The 21,052-nt window shown below is 38.3% G+C and overlaps 1 protein-coding gene across 1 annotated transcript in view; it reads left to right on the top strand.

Moving 5' to 3' along the window:
- Nucleotides 1-16,380, top strand: part of LOC149267539 (proline-rich receptor-like protein kinase PERK10) — an 83,786-nt gene extending 67,406 nt beyond the window's left edge. Inside the window, exons 7-8 of the mRNA XM_089433336.1 lie at nt 15,249-15,410; nt 15,509-16,380. Of these exons, the coding sequence (XP_089289462.1) occupies nt 15,249-15,410; nt 15,509-15,754 (408 nt within the window). The 3' untranslated portion in view covers nt 15,755-16,380. The remainder of the gene's footprint in view (nt 1-15,248; nt 15,411-15,508) is intronic.
- Nucleotides 16,381-21,052: the final 4,672 nt, after the last annotated feature.

The following is a 21,052-nucleotide window of genomic DNA, read 5'->3' as shown; positions in this document are numbered from 1 at the left end:
ATTGCAATCACAAATCGCTTACCCAGGGTTCCAATATCGCATGAAGGCCTTCCTCTGATGCGATATATCGGAGATCACTATCGGGGAGTCCTTCCGCCTTTGGTTAAGTCCTCCCTTTGAACCTTTCCGATGCGATTTTCTTTAAGGAGCCCTTAAGTCCACTTTTATAAGAATTTGCCTCCTTTTCTAAGGATAATGGGCAAACTTCTTTTTACAATAACTTCTTCATCCGAAGTCCGTTTTAGCCCATTCAAATTGCGTTAGATTCAGAATGAAGAGATCTATGCAATGAGACTATTCCCAAGAGCATCCTTTGACTTTCATTTTCCTCTGTGAGGAATATTTTTAGACTTAGAAGTCTATTACTAGATCCATTTTGGATCACTCACTTGTCATGACTGGGATAGAAGAAGAAAGACTTCTGATGCTGCAAGGAACCTCCGCTCGTGCACAAAACGTTTCATACAGTTCTCACTATGATGAAGGTACATTTCCATCAAGTCTTTTGTGGCATGCTAGATTTGGACACTTGAACTATGACAACCTTCGTTTGTTGAAGAAAAATGGTGTTATTGGTTTGCTTACAATTCCTAGGAAACTTAAGCAATGTGATGCTCATATCTTAGGAAAGCATAGAAAACAATCTTTTCATGATTCTCATTCCAGAGCACATAGAAAACTTGAACTCATTCATTCTGATTTATGTGGCCCAATGCCCGTTCCTTCTACAAATGGTAATAAATATATGATGACATTTATTGATGACTACACCAGAATGTGTTGGGTTTATTTATTGAAGAACAAATCTGAAGCTTTTGAAACATTCAAGAACTTTCATGCATGGATTGAAAAGGAATTTGAAAACTATCTTTGCCAACATGGGATCAAACATCAAACAACTATGCCTTATAATCCCCAACAGAACGAAGTAGCTGAAAGAATGAACAGGACAATCTTAAATATGGTACGTTCCATGATGTTTTTCAAGAATGTTAAACTGATGTTTTGGGTTGATGCAATTCTATGTGTTGTGTATATAAAGAATAGGTGTCCATCTAATGCTATAAAAAACAAGACTCCCTATGAAATGTGGTATGGCCACATTCCTTCGGTGAGGCATCTCAGGGTTTTTGGTTCCACCTGTTATGCCTTGATACCCAAGGAACAAAGAAACAAACTCAGTGCAAGGAGTTGCAAATGTATCTTCTTGGGGTATTCAAACACCTCCAAAGCATATTGTCTCTATGATGAAGTGAATAATAAGTTTATAATATCTAGAGATGTGATCTTTCTTGAATCTTCCAAGACTGACAATGTTGTTGAGCGGCAACTTGATCGCTTGGATAGATTCAAACATGCAAAGTCTTTTCGAGAGTTTGATAATGAGATTCCACATCTTGAAGTGGGGATCCCTATACTGGATCAATCTGTGGAATCTTCTTTTGAAGCACTCTCTCCCTCGCATGAAGCTCCAACCACTGATGACACTCTGAGTGATGTGATTGACAGAATTGGGAGACTAAATCTTGATTCAACCCTAACTTAGTCAATTGAGCAGTCTGGGCCATCCTAGAAAGGTCCTCCAAAATGGCTGACAAAGACACTTGAAAGTGTTCGTCTTAATGAGGTTGGAAAAACTAGAACAAGAAGCTCTGTTAGACAAAATGGAAGTGATGTAGACAATCCTGATTCACATATTGATATGGATGTTTCTTATGATTGCAAACTGAATTTATTTATAGATTTCGAATCAACTTCCTTCAAAGAAGCCGCTTCTCACGATGAATGGAAAGAAGCGATGTAGAAAGAATATGATGCTTTGATAAAGGATGGCACCTGGAAGCTGGTTGATCCTCCATTAGGAACCAAACCAATAAGCTGCAATTAGGTCTTCAAGAACAAGTTTAAAGCAGATGGCTTACTTGACAAGCACAAAGCTAGGCTCGTGGCAAAATATTTTGCACAGAAGGAAGGGGTCAATTATGAGGAGACCTTTTCCCCCACAACAAAATGGGTTACCATCCAGACACTCTTTGCCTTGGCAGCTCAGAACGGTTGGAAAGTCCATCAAATGGATGTAAAAATTGCTTTCTTGAATGGAGATCTGAAAGAGAATGTTTTTATGTCCCAACCAGAAGGATTTGTTGTGAAGGGTTAGGAACACAAAGTATGCAAGCTTGTAAAATCCTTGTATGGCCTCAAGCAAGCACCGCGAGCTTGGTACGAGAAATTGACTGAGCATCTTTTGAAACTCAATTTCAAACATTATGATCTTGATGATGCAACTTTGTTTGTCAAGAAAATTGGCAAAACAATTGTATATCTTGTGGTGTATGTAGATGATCTTCTGATGACAAGGAACAATGAGAGCTACATTGCATCCATAAAGAAAGAACTGAGGAAAGGTTTTTGAATGACAGATTTGGGCTATGTTCACTACTCTCTTGAAATTGAAGTAACCCAACATCCAAAGCTTATATTCCTCTCTCAAAAAAAGCACATTAGAGATCTGTTGAACAAGTTTGGCATGGCTGAGTGCAATCCTTTGACTACTCCAATGGAACGGAACTTAAAGTTCACATCCACTGAAGGAAAAGAATTTGAGGATGCAACAAAGTATAAACCAGTGTTTTAAAAACCGGCTGGTCTGAACCGGTATCCAGTCAAACCGGCCGGTTAACAAGGCCACTGGGTCAAACAGGCTTTAAAACCCGGTTTACCTCCTCACTTCACCGTTTTTTTGCCCTAACCGGCTGGTTTAGGACGGAATTGGCCGGTTTGTGGTCTGACTCGGTAACCGGTCAAACTGGCTTAAAAAGCTGGTTTACCTCCCCACTACGCTGTTTTTTTGCCCTAACCGGCCAGTTTAGGACGGAACCGGCCGATTAGTTGCCACGACCGCGGAGGACCCACGCAACAATTTCTCCAAGGTGCTTAGGGTGTTTTGGAGGGAAAGTAAGGGTCCTTTCCCTCCAAAAACACCCTCTCCAAGCCTTTAAAAGGCCCTTCTCCCTCTCATTTGTCTCACACATCTCATTTCGAGTATTTGTGAGTTTGCTTGGGAGCTTGGAGAGTGTTGAGTTTTTGTTGGTATAGTCATCTTGGAGGCTTGGAGTTGGAGTTGGAGCTATTTTGGAGATAGTTTGGAGATGTAAGTGGAGCTGGCATCTTCAAGAGGAGGCTAAGGAAGCTAGTTTGCATTTCTAGGTAAGGATTTTCACTTGAAAATTCCTCATTTGACTGCTGTCCATGTGTTAATTTTTTTTTTTTTTGGTGCCTTATGTGTTATAAACTTCTAACTTCTATCATCTATGCTATCAAATCTCTAGTTCTATGCTATCAAATTTTGTAGGCCACATGTGCATTTGTTTTCCTAAATTTAGCTTTGGTTTTCCATGTTTCTTAGCTGCATTTTTTTTTAAATGGCAGATTTCTTTGCAAATTGTAATTATTTCAAGCAAACATGGCTCCAAAAGGAAAGGATAGTGCATGGGCTCATTGTGATGTGATTGATGGAAAAATGATATGCAAATTATGCCATAAATCTATTGGAGGTGGGGGTTATTAGAAGCCATGAAAGAGAGTGGGTATGATGATTATGAAATTCAGGACTCCTCTTCTATCTCGTCTACCAATGATCCCTTTTACTATGCTCATCCTTCTTTTGGCCAACTATCAAAAGGAACAAAGAGAACATACATCCAAAGTTATTTCTCATCTTCTGCCAACATTGCCTCTTCTAATCCCACTTCCTCCTAGCCAAGTCGTCAACCCACTTTGGATCAACATTGGAAAAAACAATGCAAAGAAACTTCTCATCATACATTGCTAGATGGTGGTATGATTCAAATATCCCATTTAATGCTTGCTCACTCACCTTATTACCAAGCTATGTGGGACTCTGTTATAGCTGTGGGAAAGGGCTTCAAAGGCCCTAGTATGCATGACTTGAGGGGAGCTCTTTTGCAAAAAGAGATTTCTTCCATTGATGAGTATTTGGCTGAGTATAAAGATTCATGGCTCAAAACAGGTTGTTCCATCATGTCAGATGGATGGACCGATGGAAAGAACCGCACTATCATTAATTTCCTTATTTCTTGCCCTCAAGGAACCATGTTTTTGAGATCAGTTGATGCATCTGATAAGGTGAAGGATGCAACCCTTCTATTTGAGCTTTTGGATGACATTATCCAGGAAGTTTGGGAGCAGAATGTCGTGCAGGTCATCACCGATAATACCTCAAACTATGTTCTTGCTGGAAAGATGCTTGAGTCCAAATATAGGACCATATTTTGGACTCCATGTGCTGCACATTGCATAGACCTCATGCTTGAGGACATAGACAAAGTGGAGTGGGTAAAAAATACTGTAGCGCATGCCAAGTGCATTACAAAATACATTTACAACCACTCATGGGTATTGAACCTAATGAGGAAAAACACTGGGGGTAAAGAGCTTGTTAGGCCTGCAATTACGAGATTTGCAACTCACTTCCTCACGTTGTAATGTCTCAATGGTCAACATAAAAACCTACAAAAAATGTTTTCTTATGATGAATGGACTGAATCTCGGTGGGCTCGTAGACAAGATGGAAAAGACACCAAAAAGAAAGTGTTTGACAATTATTTTTGGAAAAGCTCTGTAGAGCTTGTGAAAATTATGGAGCCCCTTGTTAAGGTGCTAAGGATGGTGGATGGGGAAAAATTGGCCATGGGCTACATTTATGAAGCTATGGATGAGGCAAAGGAGCAGATACAAGCAGCTTGCAAGGACAGGTTAGCTAAATATGGCCGTATATGGGAGATCATTGATAACAGATGGAACAATCAAGTCCATCGTCCTATACATGCAACTGGGTATTTTTTGAACCCAAAGTATCATTATAAAGCTCGGCTAGGAGATTTGCAGGATGGGGAGGTCAGAGCTGAATTGATTGATTGCTTGGAGCGCATGGTCCCTAGCCATGCAGACCAGTTGGAAATACATAGACGACTTACTATTTTCAGTATGGCAAGTGGTACCTTTGGCAAAGATGGCAAGAGATGTGGATCAACTAGGTAAGCAATTCCAATTTCCAATTTGTTTTTCTTTTCAAGTTAAAATTGTTTACAAATTTACAATTCAAATTATAAACTAAGTTACTAATTAATGTCTTTTTCTTTGCAGCACATTGGTGGGAGTCATTTGGTGCCCAGTGTCCTCAATTGCAAAAGTTTGCAATTAGAGTCCTTAGCCAAACTTGCAGTGCTTCATGTTGTGAGTGCAATTCCTCTGTTTTTGAGCGCATACACACGAAGAAGAGAAACCGTTTGGAACAAAAACGGTTAAATGATCTTGTCTTCGTGCAATACAACCTTCGACTAAGGAGGAACCGAATGATGAACAAAACACCTAATCTAGATCCCATTGTGTTGGACGATATTGATCCAACATCAAAATGGGTGGAGGAGACTGAAGATCCTGTGTTTGATGCTAATTTTGATATCGACATGGCATTAGCGGGGGATGAAGCAGATTTGGTGGTGACATCAGAACCAGGATTAGTAGCGGCATCAAGGAAAGGCAAAGAACCAATGGAAGGCACTAGTTGTGCAGGTCGACATACTCGTGCTTCCGTTAGGTCCACTACTTTTGTTATTGGTGGCATTGCTATTGAGGCTGCAGATCAGGCTGAGGCATCCTTAGACTCTGAACCAGATGATGTCTATGTAGGTCTTGATGATGATCCTGTGTCTAGTAGTGGTGATGAACTTGATGATTGATCATGTGTACACTGTAGACTTGTAGTAGGCCAATGGCCTCATAGCTTGCAGCATTGTTTTTGGACTTTATAGGCCATTTAGAGCCTCATTGCTTATGTATTTTACTATGTTGTCGATGATATGTATTGCACTCGGTGCCATTTTGATATATTCACCTTTACATGGTATATAAAAAAAAAACTTTGCATATTTTGTCTTTATTGGCTTGGAATCATGGTTTTAAATCTTAAAAATAGTTTTGTTTCATTAAAAATTAATTATTTAATGTATTTTTCTAAAACCAGTTCGTTTAGACCTGACCAGTCCTAGTTCGACTGGTTCCAGTCGAAACTGGGTTCATTGGGTGGACCAGTCCGGTCACCGGTTCTAGTTTTTAAAACATTGGTACAAACAACTCGTAGGAAGTCTCAACTAACTGACTACTACCAAACCAGACATTTCATTTGCTGTTGGAATCCTCTCCAGGTTTATGCAAAAGCCTTGTGAGGGTCATTGGTCTGTTGCTAAAAGAGTACTAAAGTACTTGAAGCGAACTCAAGATTTTGGACTCAAGTATACACGTGGGTGACTTCAACTTGATTGGATACTCTGATTCAAATTTTGATGGAGATAAAGAAATTGGGGTATCTACTTCAGGTTATGTTAGGAGTCTTGGATCAGGGGTTTTCTCTTGAAGGTCACACAAATTATCAGTTACAGCAGATTCCACAATTGAGGCGGAATATGTGGCAGTAGCTAAAGCAACGAAGGAAATTGTGTGGCTCAAGAAAATCCTGGAAGATTTGCAAGAGAAGCATGTGCATTCAACTCCTCTTTTGATTGAAAACACATATGCAATAAAGTTGGCCAAGAACCCGAAGTTCAATGGTTGAACGTAGCACATCAATACAAAATACCATCTGATTCGACATCATGTTGAGGCCAAAACAATCCACCTACGACATTGTTCCACAAATGATCAGATTGCGGACATCTTCACCAAAGCGCTTTGAAGGGAAAATTTTGAAAGATTCAAAATGATGCTTGGACTGACCAACATCCCTTCAGATTAAGGGGGGGAATGTTGATACCTAGTCTTTGGGATTAGGTAAATCCATGTAAATATTAATAATAGTAAAATAAACGAAATTGGAAGACGAAGTGACATTGGGAAATGAAACCCATTAGTCTCCCTCTCCATGTATATATCCATGTTCTATCGTAATGCAAAATCAATGAGATTCGTGGAGTTACTTCTGGCCTGACACTCTCTACTCCCTCCTGGCAGCTCACACTATCCTCCTGTACCGGAAACTAGATTGCGTAGCTCTGCACTGGGAATCTGCCGGCTGGAATTGCAACTGCAATTTTCTTTGCCAGTGTCAATGCATCTAGCTGTGCATCTGTCTCATGTGTACTAACTGCAACTAGATTTGCAGTTGTCATCTGAATGACTGGTTGTGTCTGAACGTACTATTATGATATTATGGGCCCTTGTAGCAAAGGGATGACCTTGCTGCAACAATCTGGAACTAATCTAACTGATCTCCTTGTTGCGTCTACGTTGGACCGTGCCCATCTTGACACGTTGAAGTATCAAGCTTCATCTCCACCTGGATCTGGTGCTCCACTATCTCCTTTTGAGCCTTGTCCCTGGCTAGGACTTTTCTTCGCTTTGCAACTCGTACTAGACAACTCGTATTTCTTTCGGTACCTATCCCTGGCAACTAAAAGTCAATTTTCTGCCCAAATCTGCAACCTGGCTAACTCATACTGCCTCTTCTGGAAAATCTCATATGGCCATCTCTAGAAAGCTACAAAATTTGCAAAACTCAAATATTGAAGAAATAAATAGGAATCTCCTCGCTTTCCTGCTTGGTTGCTACTCTATTGTTCACACTTCTTCCTGGAGTGAGAAAATCTACCTACTGCTACTGCCAATTGCGACTGGAAATACTGGATTTTTGAAACTAGAAACCCTCTAAGAGAAATTCCCTCGTGTGTGCACTTTCTCTTCCACTCGACACTGGATCTGCTCTAGCACACTGCCGCAAACCCTTTGTGCCCGGACCAGGAATCTGGTATGTGAAAAAATTATGAGCTGCTCACCTTTTCCTACACTACACTAGTGAGTTTTCTGTTTGTACTCGCGCACCTCGCGGTTGTATAGAGAAATCTTGCGTCGCTCTCGTGGCTATACTGGGTGATCTTGCGTGAAACTCTTGGCTGTACTAGTCGAACCTGCGCAGCCCTTCGGAAAAATTCGTTCTGCAACTGCCTCTGAGTTGCAGATTTTTCCCTTCGCCTCTGAGCTTCTTGTCTATCAACTATGCTCTAATACGATATGAAAATTCCTTGAAATGTAGCAACTGGAATTAATTCTTTTAACTGATTGACCATTTATTAATTTTCTTATTAATATCGAATTAATCACATTGCAATTTCTTCACAAATAAAACTTTGTAAAAAATAAACTGGAAACTGAGAAAAGACTAGCACACACACAAAAATGACACAATTATTCTTGGACAATTGTCCCCAGAAAAACCCAATGCGGGAAAGCCGGTGCAATATCTGAGGGTTTTATTATGAAGTAGTAGTGAGAAATCCCGAGTGCAATCTCTGGATGCCCAATTGCCAATCCAATCAGCGAAATAATCTGGCCAAAATATCTGTGAGGCAAATACCTCAATACCACGCTTGATCTAGCTCCGACAATTGGCAAATCTAGTTGTTTGTACAACCTCTGCGTGAGCCTCTGTGCAGTGCTTGCACAGGCTCTAACTTGCTATGCCCCAGAATTGCTGGAAAGATGACATACTGGCTGATTCTACCTCTGGAAGTGACTCGCTTGGCCTCTTGGAGATTTTCCGGACCAATTGCAACTGAATCACTCTTCCTCTAAGCAAAATGAGTCTCCCTCTGAAGCTATATGCACTGGATCTGCACAACCTCTGGGAAATGCAACCCTTCTACTGCTGCCTCTTCGGAATTGGAAAACTTCTTCCAGACTCACTGTCTCTTCCCTTATCTGTCTTTGCGTCCCCTCTCTAGCTTGAACTCTTTCGACAAAATGTTGCTCTTTGGAAAATCGATCTGCCCAAGGAAACTCGTTCTCCTAATGTGTTTCTCCATCTACCCATCAACCTCTTCTTATAATCTCCAGTTGGGACTCCAACGGCCACGATTAAAACTTAATCGATGGTTGAGATCATCTCCAAGTCGATCTGTGTGAGTTTCTAGAGAATTCTCACCTTTCTCAATCAATTACTATTATTTAACCATTTCCTAAGTTAGACTTGGGAGATTTTTAATTATGGTCAATTAATTTAATTGAGCCATCTCTAGGTGGAATTTCGAAAAACGATTTTTGGGTTTTGGAGAACTCCTGTGTTTTAGCCTCTCCACAAAGTTTTGAGACTTGAACACCATCCAATGCTACAAAAACTAACATCAACATGGCCTTCCAATGACCCTACATCATAATGATGTCATCATTTCAGCTTGCATATGGATTGTTAATTCATAACTTGTGATAGCTACTTGGTCGGCTTGTGACCAACACTTATTTTAGCACATTAGTTTATAATTTTAGGGGTTCATTAGGCTAATTTGATTTAGAGAGACTGATATAAATAGAAGTGAGTCTCATTTGTGAGAAATCATCATCATCACTTGGATTCTTTTCTTGTAAAAGAACTCACACTTTTTCTTTGGAGACTATTGGAGATTCTTTGATGCATTTTGACATTTGGAGCTGAAATTTTCGATCTTCTTTGGAGCTACTTCATGATTTGTGGTTGGATATATCATATTGTCATCTTGTAAGTGCTTCTTGTTGAATATTTTTCTTGGAATAATGTCTAATGTATGGAATTGTTGCAACTAGTTAATGCTCTTGTGCCCTAATTTGTTGAATATCATTTTGGAAAGCTATTTGGTTGGCAATTGCATATGTTACTCATTGCATGACAAATGATGAATGTTCCTACTACCTAATGGATGAAATTTTGTCTTTCTTATATGAAACTCCATAAAGCTTGAGCGGGTAAATGTTAAAGGTTTTGGCCTATTTTGAATCATCTTAGACTCATAGCCCAAAGGACTAGGCACTGGTCCAAGAAGTTTGGTGATCAACTTCTCTTTTCTCCATCTTTTCTCCTCTTTAAATTTTTGACCCCTATTTTCTAGGATGGCTAGCTAGGGCATCAAACAAAATCCATTGGAGGGTGAATTTTGGGATCTGTTGGGACAAGATTCTTCTTTGAGGTTTGGTCCAAAGGATATGCAATTTTGGTTGATTTCTCATGGTGATCCATCCATAAATTCTTGTGCCCTAGGTGTGCCCTAGAAGGGAAACCTAGTTTGTATTTCCATAGGTGGTTTTCTTGAGGGTTGTATGAGCCTTGTACTTGGTGGAATAAATCATAAGAAACCCTTTCTTCTCCCTTGCCTAGACCTAGTGAGTACCTTGGAGGCATTTCTTCCCACGATTATTCATAAAACCCTAGGTCTAGCGCAACTCTTTCTTAGGTCTCTCAAAGAAAGCAAAGAGTATTTAGAAGTATTAAAATAATCACATAGATCTTTTTTGAGAGGTCCTACCTCATCTCCTAGAGTCTTGACCTTAGGAACACTGATTACCATCCTCATATCTAAAACCCTAGGTCTTGATCTCTTCATCTCAAAGCTTTTCTTGGACAACTTTTAGCTTTCTTGAAGCATCGAACCATTATTGTGTCTCTCCTTGAATGGGTTTTGTGGAATCACTTCACACCTAAATGATTGATCTATTTATCCTAAGTGATTCCCTTCCTATCAGGACTCCTCCCATTGGTGAAAGTCTGTAAAAACTAGGGGACCTTGACTAAGGTGATAGTGGATCATTGTCCCGTTGTTGTCACTTAGTCTAGTAGTTGTCTCTTAGGTTTCCATTCCTTAGGGCCTTGCTAGATTGTGTGGTAACAAGGCCCACTATGATTCATTGTGGAAATCAAAGTTGCATCAAGCTATATGAGAATCCAGTATTTCATGATGGGTCCATGCATACAGAGATCAGATACCACTTCATCAGAGACAGGGTCCAGAGAAGTGTTTTGAGATTGCAGTACATCTCCATCGAGTAGTAGGTAGTAGATATTCTCACCAAGCCTCTAGTGAAGGGAATGTTTGTGTTTTACAGAGACAAGCTAGGGGTGGTGGAAAATACCTTCCTTGTTAGGAGGGAGTGTTGATTTTGTAGCCTCAGAAGGTCTTCTACATTAGCTTGGTGGCTTAGCATGTAGAAGATATTTGATTGTCTCTTTAGGTGCTTTCTTGCTAGAGTAGGTGATTATATGATTTCTTTCTTAAGGAAGAAGAGCACAATAATTAATTTAATTAATTATTGTGGACTATTAGGCCAAAGTTCTAAGGATAAATAATAAAATTATATATAATCTCAGCCATTGATCTCAAATGAGGCTTAGGATTTAATCCTAGCCATTGAACACTTAGGAGATTAGGGTTGGGGATTTTGGCTTAATGAAATTATAAAATAAGCCAAAGGGAGAGGTGAAGACACACAATGTTGAGGGAGTGATTTTCTCAAGAGCGAGAGGCTTGATTAGATTGAAGAGAAGTGAGGAAAATCATTGTGCTAGGGAATTTCGGGATAAATTCCAGGGAAGTTGAAGCTAGGAAAGATAGAGGTTGAGTCAAATGAAAAAGAGGGCTGAATTACTGGAGGAGGACCGAAATATCTAGAGGCCGAATTTCTCAGGTTCGTAGTGTTGAATGGTGTTGTCATTGATGCCAACATCAAGCTTTGAATGTTTTTAATATTTGTCTAAGGAAGCATTGATTGGAAGCTCCACAACTCAAGAAGCCCTAGAAGGACGAGAAGCTCTTGCGGCATGGTCATGATGCCCCATTTTTGATGAAGAATTAGGATGAGCAGCTCAGTGTTTTTGCAAGCAAGACCATCTTCATTTGATGGCCCTTGTCATGCCGATTTAAATGGTACGTGGCACACCTCACAACTCCCCACGGCTGGGGAAATATACCTGATCAAAATTTGTGCCCTGAAAGTGTGGTCAAAGTCCCCAAAGTGAGATGATGAAAGAAACTTAATGATTGGCTAAATAATTGATTAAATCATGAGGGTCTTATCAGTGCTCAAAATAACAATGTTCCTAACCCAAATCAGCTGGCAAAGAAGGATTGTTATTATTGAAGAAATTAATTAAATTTTTGGAGATTAATTTGGCTTGTAAAGGAGGTTAAGTTGGCCTCATAGGGAAAGTGATTTTTGGCTCCAAAAATATTTTCAAATGGAAATTGGAATTTTGTTTTTGGATGGTTGGATCCATAATTCTTGATCAAGTTGATCCCCTCCTAGAAGCCTCCACTACCTCTATAAAAAGGGGTCTCGTCTGCCCTCAAAAAATATCAAATTAATGCTAATTTTTCATGAATCTTCTGCGGCCCCTATGTAGTCATGCCTAGCTGAGAAGGAGGTCGAGTTTGGAAAGTTTTTTTTTTTTTGGGTATTGGCTTTTTTGTTGGCAGATCTCAAGCAATTATTGTCTGAGGCCGGGAGCAGAACACATATCTGGAGCAGGGGTCAAGTCACAAGGCTTTTGGGTATTGGCTTTTTTGTTGGCAGATCTCAAGCAATTATTGTCTGAGGCCGGGAGCAGAACACATATCTGGAGCAGGGGTCAAGTCACAAGGCTTTTGGGCTGAGATCATGTTACTGATGTGTTTCTGAAGCCATCCAAGGTGAAGTTGTGACTCTAGTCTACAAAGATCCGACTTATATTGAATGCATAAAGCTGATTTGGAACTACATTAAAGGAGTGGCTTGAAGACTGTTCTGTTTGATTTATTTCCAAATTTATGATATCTTGTTCCGTGTATGCCTTTGATGGTTAGACCAACAGTTAGACATAGTATGAGAATGTATCTGAGCTCTAAGTAATGCAATAGCCTGGACGATTGGAGCCTTCAATATGTCAAATCGACCTGAATTGGTGATCGACTAGAGACAAAGTGCGTTTTAGAGCTGACACAGTGTGCATTGATACCAAATATATTTGAGCTGAGTTACGTGTTGTGTTAATGCATTAATAATCTGATCATGCGGCTTCCTGTATCTAAAGTGAAGCAATGCAATGGTGCTGGCAAGATGAATAAGGATGCTCCTGTGTTTTGCTTAAATAAGAAATGATCATAAAAACTCTGAGAAGTTCGTCTGAAGTATCTAGCTCTTTTAGCATTATATGTAGCAGAAGCTGGATGATGTGCCACTCGAACAACAACACTGTTGACACTGTAATTTGAATTGGCGGAGCACTATTATATTTGGCACTAAATCACAACATATGAGATGTAGGGTCAACATGGATGAATCAGCCTGACATGCATATTGACACGTTGGACCTTTGTTTGTGAAGGAAAATATATAACTGACTATCTCATGATTAGCTGGTATATGTCTACATAGGTAGCAATATGATATTGAGTATTTAGTGATTGAACTATATCGCAGAGACCACTCACTGTTGACATAGTATACATAGACCATGCAACATAGCCACGTGAGACATCGATGTATGGATGCATGGGAAAACTGCCAATTCCACTTTTGGTCATGTTGGAAGTGCTGTCCGTGCATTTAATGTGAGCCCAGTGGTAAAAGTGTTGCAAGAGTTTTTGTAGGACATGTTATTCAGTACAAATACCAAAAGCCTTTAGTTGAGTTTGTATTGCAGGGAATGGGACCTTTTGGAGCTATAGCTTAGTAGCCTTTGCTACTATTATTTCATGAGTATATTGTTGAGGACGATAATATATTAGATTAAAGCTGTTGTTGTTAATGTTTATATGGCTAAGTGTGGTTATCAGTATGACCTCATGTATGGCTGAGTGTGTTTGAATACATATTTGAGATACTAAATATGCAGCTCTTGATGTATGTCTAAATGAATATACTATTAATTGTAACAATGACTTTGCAAGACTAGCTGCCAGTTCACTTGCATGTTGTTAATTTGGGATACTACAAGGGTTTGGCAGAGATTGGGTTTGCATTGTAAAGATATTTTTGACAACAACATCCTTTTGTTGGGCAGAGAAGAAGTTGGATTGTTGCTGAGTCAGAGTTAGACGTGCTATTGATATATTGGGCAGATCTAAGGGTTTCTGCCTGAACTAAAGATGCCAGGCTTTAACAGAGTCTTGTGTATAGGGGTTGTACTTGTCAGAGTTATTGATGTTGCTAGGATTTGATCTTTTGAGCAGTGAAAGTTTATATAGCTAGTGATGACCTTGACAGCAGCAACATTTATTGTGAAAGTGACATGACAAAAGCAGAGACAATACAATAGTTGTATTGATAGAAATGGCTGAGCAGTGGATCCAAAACAATCTATCTCATTCTTCTATCTTTTATCCTCGGGGAGATAGGGTGGTGCTAGGGCATGTTGGAGCCTGTACAAGGTGTTGGAGCATCCTTTTAGTTGGAGCTGATAAAAGCAAGGCATTGGAGCGTCTTTCTAGTTGGAGCTGTTAAATCAGGGTGTCAAAGCATCCTTTCAGTTGGAGCTGACAATTCAGAAGGTTGGAGCCTCCATCCAGTAGTTGCTGGAGAATCTTGGAAGTTGGAGCTTCCTATTGATGTAATTCTTAAAGAACTGTATTAAAAGCATTCAGTGGTTTTTCTCCTGGGAGGGTTTCCACCTAAAAATCTTGGGTACTGTATTTGATGTTTGTGCATTGTTGAATGGTGTTGCTGATTTATGTTTTAATCTAATGCTAATGATAATTAACACTTTGTAAAGTTAAAATTAACTAATTGAAATGAAATACTGATTCACCCCCCTCCTAGTGTTTCCAACACGCATGGGCCGCATGAGGGAAAAGAGGGGCCAAAATTGCTGGTGACAGAGGCTAAACTTCTCTAGAGGTCGAGTTGTTTCAATAGTGCCAATTTCCGATGGTTGGTTTCCTTGAGGCTGATTTTTCCCAGTGGAGCCAAGTTCCAGGTTCCCAACAGTTGTATTTTTCTGTGTATTCTCTGTGGGTCTAGGCCCAAATTTTCTTGAGAAATTTAATATGAAGGAAGATTGTGTTGGGCACAAATTTGCTGTTGTAGTGTGATTGATTTCCCATTTTATTTCCGCTGCATTTTATTTTCTAAGTTAATATACTAGTGTGTTTATTTTATCAACAATTTCAGAAATATTTGAGATAAATATTTTCTGGGTTTTTAATAAATTGTTGAAGTAAAATAAATCAGATCTGGTATAAAAGAATTAAAAAAAACTGATTAGTTTACCAATGATAAGATAAGAGGACCTGCAATATCAAAATAGGGTAATTTTGAAAGGACTCACATAGCTTATTGTTTGATGCTATGCTATGAATCCATTTGAAGCACTTTAACGCTTTTTAGTATGGGAATTTATTTGCTTTCCATATAAGTGACATTATTTTAGAATAATGTTAAAACTGTGAATTTTACAGGCTCGACCTCTGCTGAATCATGCACTAGAATATAGAAACTTGGATGGTCTAGCTGACCCAAAGCTTCAGAACAATTATGATCAGGATGAGATGTTCCGTATGCTGCAGGCTGCAGCAGCATGTGTCCGTCATTCTGCTCAAAGGCGGCCTTGTATGAGACAGGTGAGTAGTAGGTCAGATTGGGTATGAATGTTATGATTGTAGATCTATTTATTTGCATTAATATGATGGCTGGCCTCACAAATATTTATTTTGTTCAGGTGGCACGTGCACTGGAAGCTGACGGTGGTCACTATGACCTGAGCAATGGGGTTAAACCTGGCCATAGTGCTGAATACTCTGCAGACCACTCTGCATTCATCAGGAGAATTCGTATGATGGCTTTTGGAAATCAAGAATATGGTACTGATGACTACACTGTTGGCAGCACAAGTGAATATGGGCTCAGCCACTCTGTTTTTAGCAGTAGTTTGACAAACAACAATATAACAGAAAGAAAACCATGAAGATATCAGAAGGCAGGAGCGAAGTTGCCATCCTTTGGGTCACATGATGAGCAGGAAATCAGAAGCAGGTAACATGAAACATGTGAGTTTAACAGAAGCCATTTTTCAGGGACAACAGTTGGTAAAAGCTCAGGTGTTGTTCTATCCATGCTTTGCAGTGAAGTACATATATCAAGGTAAGTATGAATCTTACAAAATATGTTCATTTGGCGACTCTATTGCATGTTTCTTTAATCTGATCACACAGACCTTCATGTGGAGGATATATGTATGATAATGTTTGGCAGAGTTGTTGTATGAACTTTTATTTTGAGCTGAGTAGCTATTAGACATCCACATTCTCACTGTGGCTTGGGAGGTCTGCACCAACTCTTAGGTATTAATTTTGGAGGATAAAGGAAATATGAAGTTGTCAAGGTGTGGCAATAGCAATGGCAAATTTTGAGGATAAAAGAACTGTGATAACAGTTACATATAAAGTTGTGAAGGTGTGGGAATGGCAATGGCAAGTTCTTCAATTGGGTTGGCTGTTTTTTTATCTATCTGGTCTATCTTTCTAATTGGAACGGCAATAAGATCCCTCTTAGGTTCATAAATTTATAATATACCAGCAACCTTCAACTGTAGCAGACAGCACCTCTATTGTTATTCTTATTTGTACTCTTATCCCCTTGGTATTTGATCAACATGATTATATCCAACTTAATGCTCAATTAATTTTTCCAAATGCTTGAGCACGACACGAAGGAAAATGAAAAGAACTAAAGAACCAGATGACGTATAACCTGAGCTTCTTAATTTGAAAACTGATATCGATATTTGATCATTTAAAGACTATTTTTGAAAAATAAAAGCCCTAAACATGACATTATCTCCTCAGAGCAAAAGGCAAAAAATGTATAACAATAAAATGGATATGCAAACTTACCACTATACAAGTAGTTCATGTACAAGCTTTAGTACTCCTAAGAAACAAGTAATATAGTTTTTTGCTCTTTTTTTTTTCCATATTCAATGTGATCATATTGAAGGTCATCAAATGCATCATGAAGCAGGGTCAAAGATGAAACGGGTCTAGAGCTTAATGGTGGAAATAAAAGAGAAGGCATAAACTAGATAAATAATATAAAAAATGTTACTACCTTTTTAATCAATAAAAAAATGTAAAACATATAACAATCCCTTAATAAGTATCTACGATCAGCAAATAAGACGAGAATATTGTGAATTAACTTGCAAATGTCGGCATGGACTTTCAAGACGGACAAAGACAAGTTTTCTTGAACAAACCGACTCTGTAGACCTGCTGAAAAGTACATACATGAATGCCAGATTCTTGCTACAAGCATCTGAAATATTACCATTGAAAGTTTGCAACAATTACGTTTGACTGGCTGGCGATCTGAAACAAGAAATTAATTATGATTAGTTAATATCAGAAGTATCTATAAGCAAACATGATAGAGTTGAAGGCCCAAGTTTGATGCCTATATGGTCTTGCTAACAGTGGTATCTATACAAATCGATTACAGCCTATTAAACATGTCGAGGAATCTAGTAGAATGTTTTACAAGGATCATGATGAAGTATGAATCAAAATATTTATGCAATATAGATAAGAAAAAAATATCTGTGAAGCTACACAAAATCATATTAAGTAATCAGTAATGGAAATATTCAGAATTAAGAATAGTGCCTCCGAAAACAATGGTTTATGTTTTAGCTAATGCTGAGATGAGGACACTCAAAGTATGTGGTAAAAAGGCAGTCATAATAGCAAGTAATTTCTCAAAATTTAATGACATACTAATGCTATTGATACTCCAGTGGTACATTAACAGCGAGTCCCTTTTGACAATGCTTTGTACTTGCAGTGGGGCTAGATTTTTTATTCCTTGGAACAGCAAGAGATCATTGAATTTGCGTGTATTCAAACATGATTTAGAAGAGCAAGTTCATAATGACAAAGTAACTTTCAAGATAAATCTTATGTGGAACAAACATGATATATCATTGCATATGAAGGATTCTGTAGTGGTATGCTAGTAGTTTAAGAAACTTCCACACAAGGCAAGGAACCAACATGATTGTTTTAGCAAATGAAGATATTAACAACGGCTTAAGAATTAATTGCACAAAAAATATGAAAATTTCTTTATTTTACAATTAATATGAAAACTTGATGAATGATTATGTTCATGGAGTTATTGCATTAGTGTAGTAGGTGAGTATGTAGAAATTTTGAAAATATGTTCATCTGAAAATTTTCCTCATTTCTAAGAGGCGACAGATCTATTTCATACAGTTGTCAGCTTTAGTGCCCTACAAGAAACTTAAATCTAGCCAAATGCAAGAAGTAAACACTACGAAGACTTCAAGTATATATCATTTCAACAACCCTTAGGACAGGGTTTATCTCAATACATAAATTTAAAAATCATTTCATTAACAATGGAAATATCACAACGTTTCAGATTTTAAGTCTCATCAAAAGACATGCCAGATCACTGAACATTTCACATTGTCCCAATCACTCAATGTATTAAAACAACCCTGAAACATGTTAAAACACATGAAAACCATATCTGTAAATGAATCTACAATTCAAATTTAGGATACCAATAGTGTACTTCATATTATCACGATAATGATGTTAAAGTACAATACCTTAATGCATCCCAAGTTGGTGCAACAAGTCCTTTTATGTAATTTAGGCAAAGAGTTTTCAATGCATCCCAAACCCTACTTAGGGTATCCACACTCTTTTCAAACTCTTAACAACAATAAAAAGACCAAGCAAGGCATCCCACCAAGCTCTACAAGCCAATAAACAATCCAACATCATACCAGCTCTTAAACCTTAGATCCCCTAGTTATATCACACAAGTTTTCAAAGAAATTCACATTCTTGCATCCCACGCGCTACAACATTGAACACTTGCATTTCACAACTTGGGAATCCCTAGCGCTAGCATCCGGCAAACACTAATCCTCCTTACAAGAGAAATACATGATCTTCCAAGATTCTCCAAATAGTTATCATCACCCCAATGATTGATCTCCGAGATACAATGTAATTGTTAATAAAAATCCAATCTCCTCTATTTATATGTTGGAAATTTTTTGAAAATAGTTTTTAATGCAACTAAATAAATTCCACCCCAACCTTGAAGTTTCCCAAATCCATTTTTTGTGAACTTTTACACCTAGGGATGTATCTCAAATTTTAATTATACTAGTATATATTACTTTTGTTCAACCAAATACACAAGGCAGCTCAAGAAAATGAACTAAAAAGATGCAATTGAAGAGAAATGTTTTCCAACCCTTAGGGCACAGTTCCCAACATTAGAAGAATTTGAAATTTACTTATTATTGTAGAGATATTACAACCATAAATCTATGTAATTGGCTTCAATATGATTGTCAAATCACTTACCAAAATCTGTTCATTGTTATGTAAAATCAACATGCATAACCATCAATGCAAACTATTCAATCATCATGAAAACATAGGTTGAAAATCAGATTTGCATGTACAAAAATTTTGGACAACAAAGAGTTCTTCAGATATCAATAAGATGAAGTTATAGGTACATACTAATAGCCTATCAAATGATGGTACATATAATTCTTTCAAGTTTATCACAAGCTAGGACTTCTCCAATGCTCTCCAAACCCTAGCAAGAGTAGCCACAACAAGCTATTATCATACCAACTATCAAATCCTAGCCATGAACTCCTAGCTAAGAACCACTTTGAACCAAAGTTGGATGTTTCACCAAATATTCACAACTAATAAGCATACACATCGACAAGTCCTCTTTGGCATCTAAACTTGCATCACGCAAATGCATAGGAGAAAACGAGATAGTCTTTCACTATCTTCTCCACATCAAGCACTCCAAATAGTACTAGGCTTTCCAATGCCATAAAACCCTAATCTTCCTTTTTCACAAGAACCATTAAAAAAATGCTCCATTTTCTCCTCCAAGGTTTCACCCAAACCCTAACTTCCCTTGTATTCTTAGGGTGAAACATAAACCCTAACTCCTTGCTTGGATTATCACAATAACCCTCGTGCACTAGACAAGAATGCAAAGTATAATTATAAAAATAAGAAACAAAAGTGATGAATTCACTCTTTTGAGATTATTCTTTCAGATTAATCACATCATTAGTTTTTGTTCGACGTTTTGAACCAACTAATGTGCTTCATCATCATCTTCGTCCTAATGATGAATTGCATTAGTTAGTTTGAAACGTTGATGATGAACCACAATAGTTGGTTCTAAAAATTGACCAAAAGCTGATGATTTGATTAATCTAAAAGAACAATCTCAAAACATTATGAATCACAAAAGTTTGAACTCAAAAATTCGCTCTTGTTCTCACATCTCTTCTACAAATATGTGATCCATATGATTGGATGAAAGTCTCTCTCCTCCCTTATGAAAGTTGAGGGAGGCCAATAATAACAAAGTGGATAATGTTCACAACAAGCAACCTAACTAATTGCTATTTAGGTCCACATGTGAATCTTTCCAACTATAAGTGAAGCTCCAAGGTATGCATGTCCATTAAGCAAGGGTTCCAAGGCAAGCACTCTACAATAAATTTTCAATGCTCCTCCAAAGAAAACCAATGCCCCAATGCTCCCTCCTAAGCTATACGTGACATCTCCAAGTCCACCACAAATCCTACATGAACACTCAAGTTCCCGTACAAGCTCTTGTAAGCAATCAAGTGTTTCTAATGCTACCTAGGGCTCAACACCCCCCTCTCTATGTCCAATGCTTTTCCAAATGGGTTATCCTCCCAAGAAAGCAACCAAGGTCTCCATGTGCACACCTCATGAAGAATGTCACTAAGCCATAGAGTTCTCCAACTTCTTAAGGAAGTGCACAACATAAGGATCAAGTCATGGTATAAAAATCCATAATAAAGCCATCTTCAATGTTTATGTCAATCATGGTAAAACCAAGGGTAGTCAACACACCATACACTCCACATCACATGAAGCGGACCAAGCATGGTGTAAACACATTTAGATTAACACCAAATGCTAATGATCCCTCAGTGACAAGGAAAGTGTTTTCATTAACATCAACTTCTCCCTTTGCAACTCAAACAAACTTTTCATCTACGAATTTAAACTTATTGTAGTCTCGTAATCAATCTATTGCCTTTAGAAAGGAATTATCCTCCAAACATCATCTCCTCCATCAAGGCATCACATCTCACCTCCTCAAAACAACCCAAAAACTCACAAATGGAAGTAGCCAATTCAATATGGTT

Source organism: Pinus tabuliformis, chromosome 6 (genome assembly GCF_031772625.1).
Source record: "Pinus tabuliformis cultivar Carrire ecotype Pingquan chromosome 6, CPIR1, whole genome shotgun sequence".
In the NCBI taxonomy this organism is placed as follows: domain Eukaryota; kingdom Viridiplantae; phylum Streptophyta; class Pinopsida; order Pinales; family Pinaceae; genus Pinus; species Pinus tabuliformis.
Note: the sequence above shows the minus strand (reverse complement) of the source record. Positions and strands in the feature narration are given on the sequence as shown.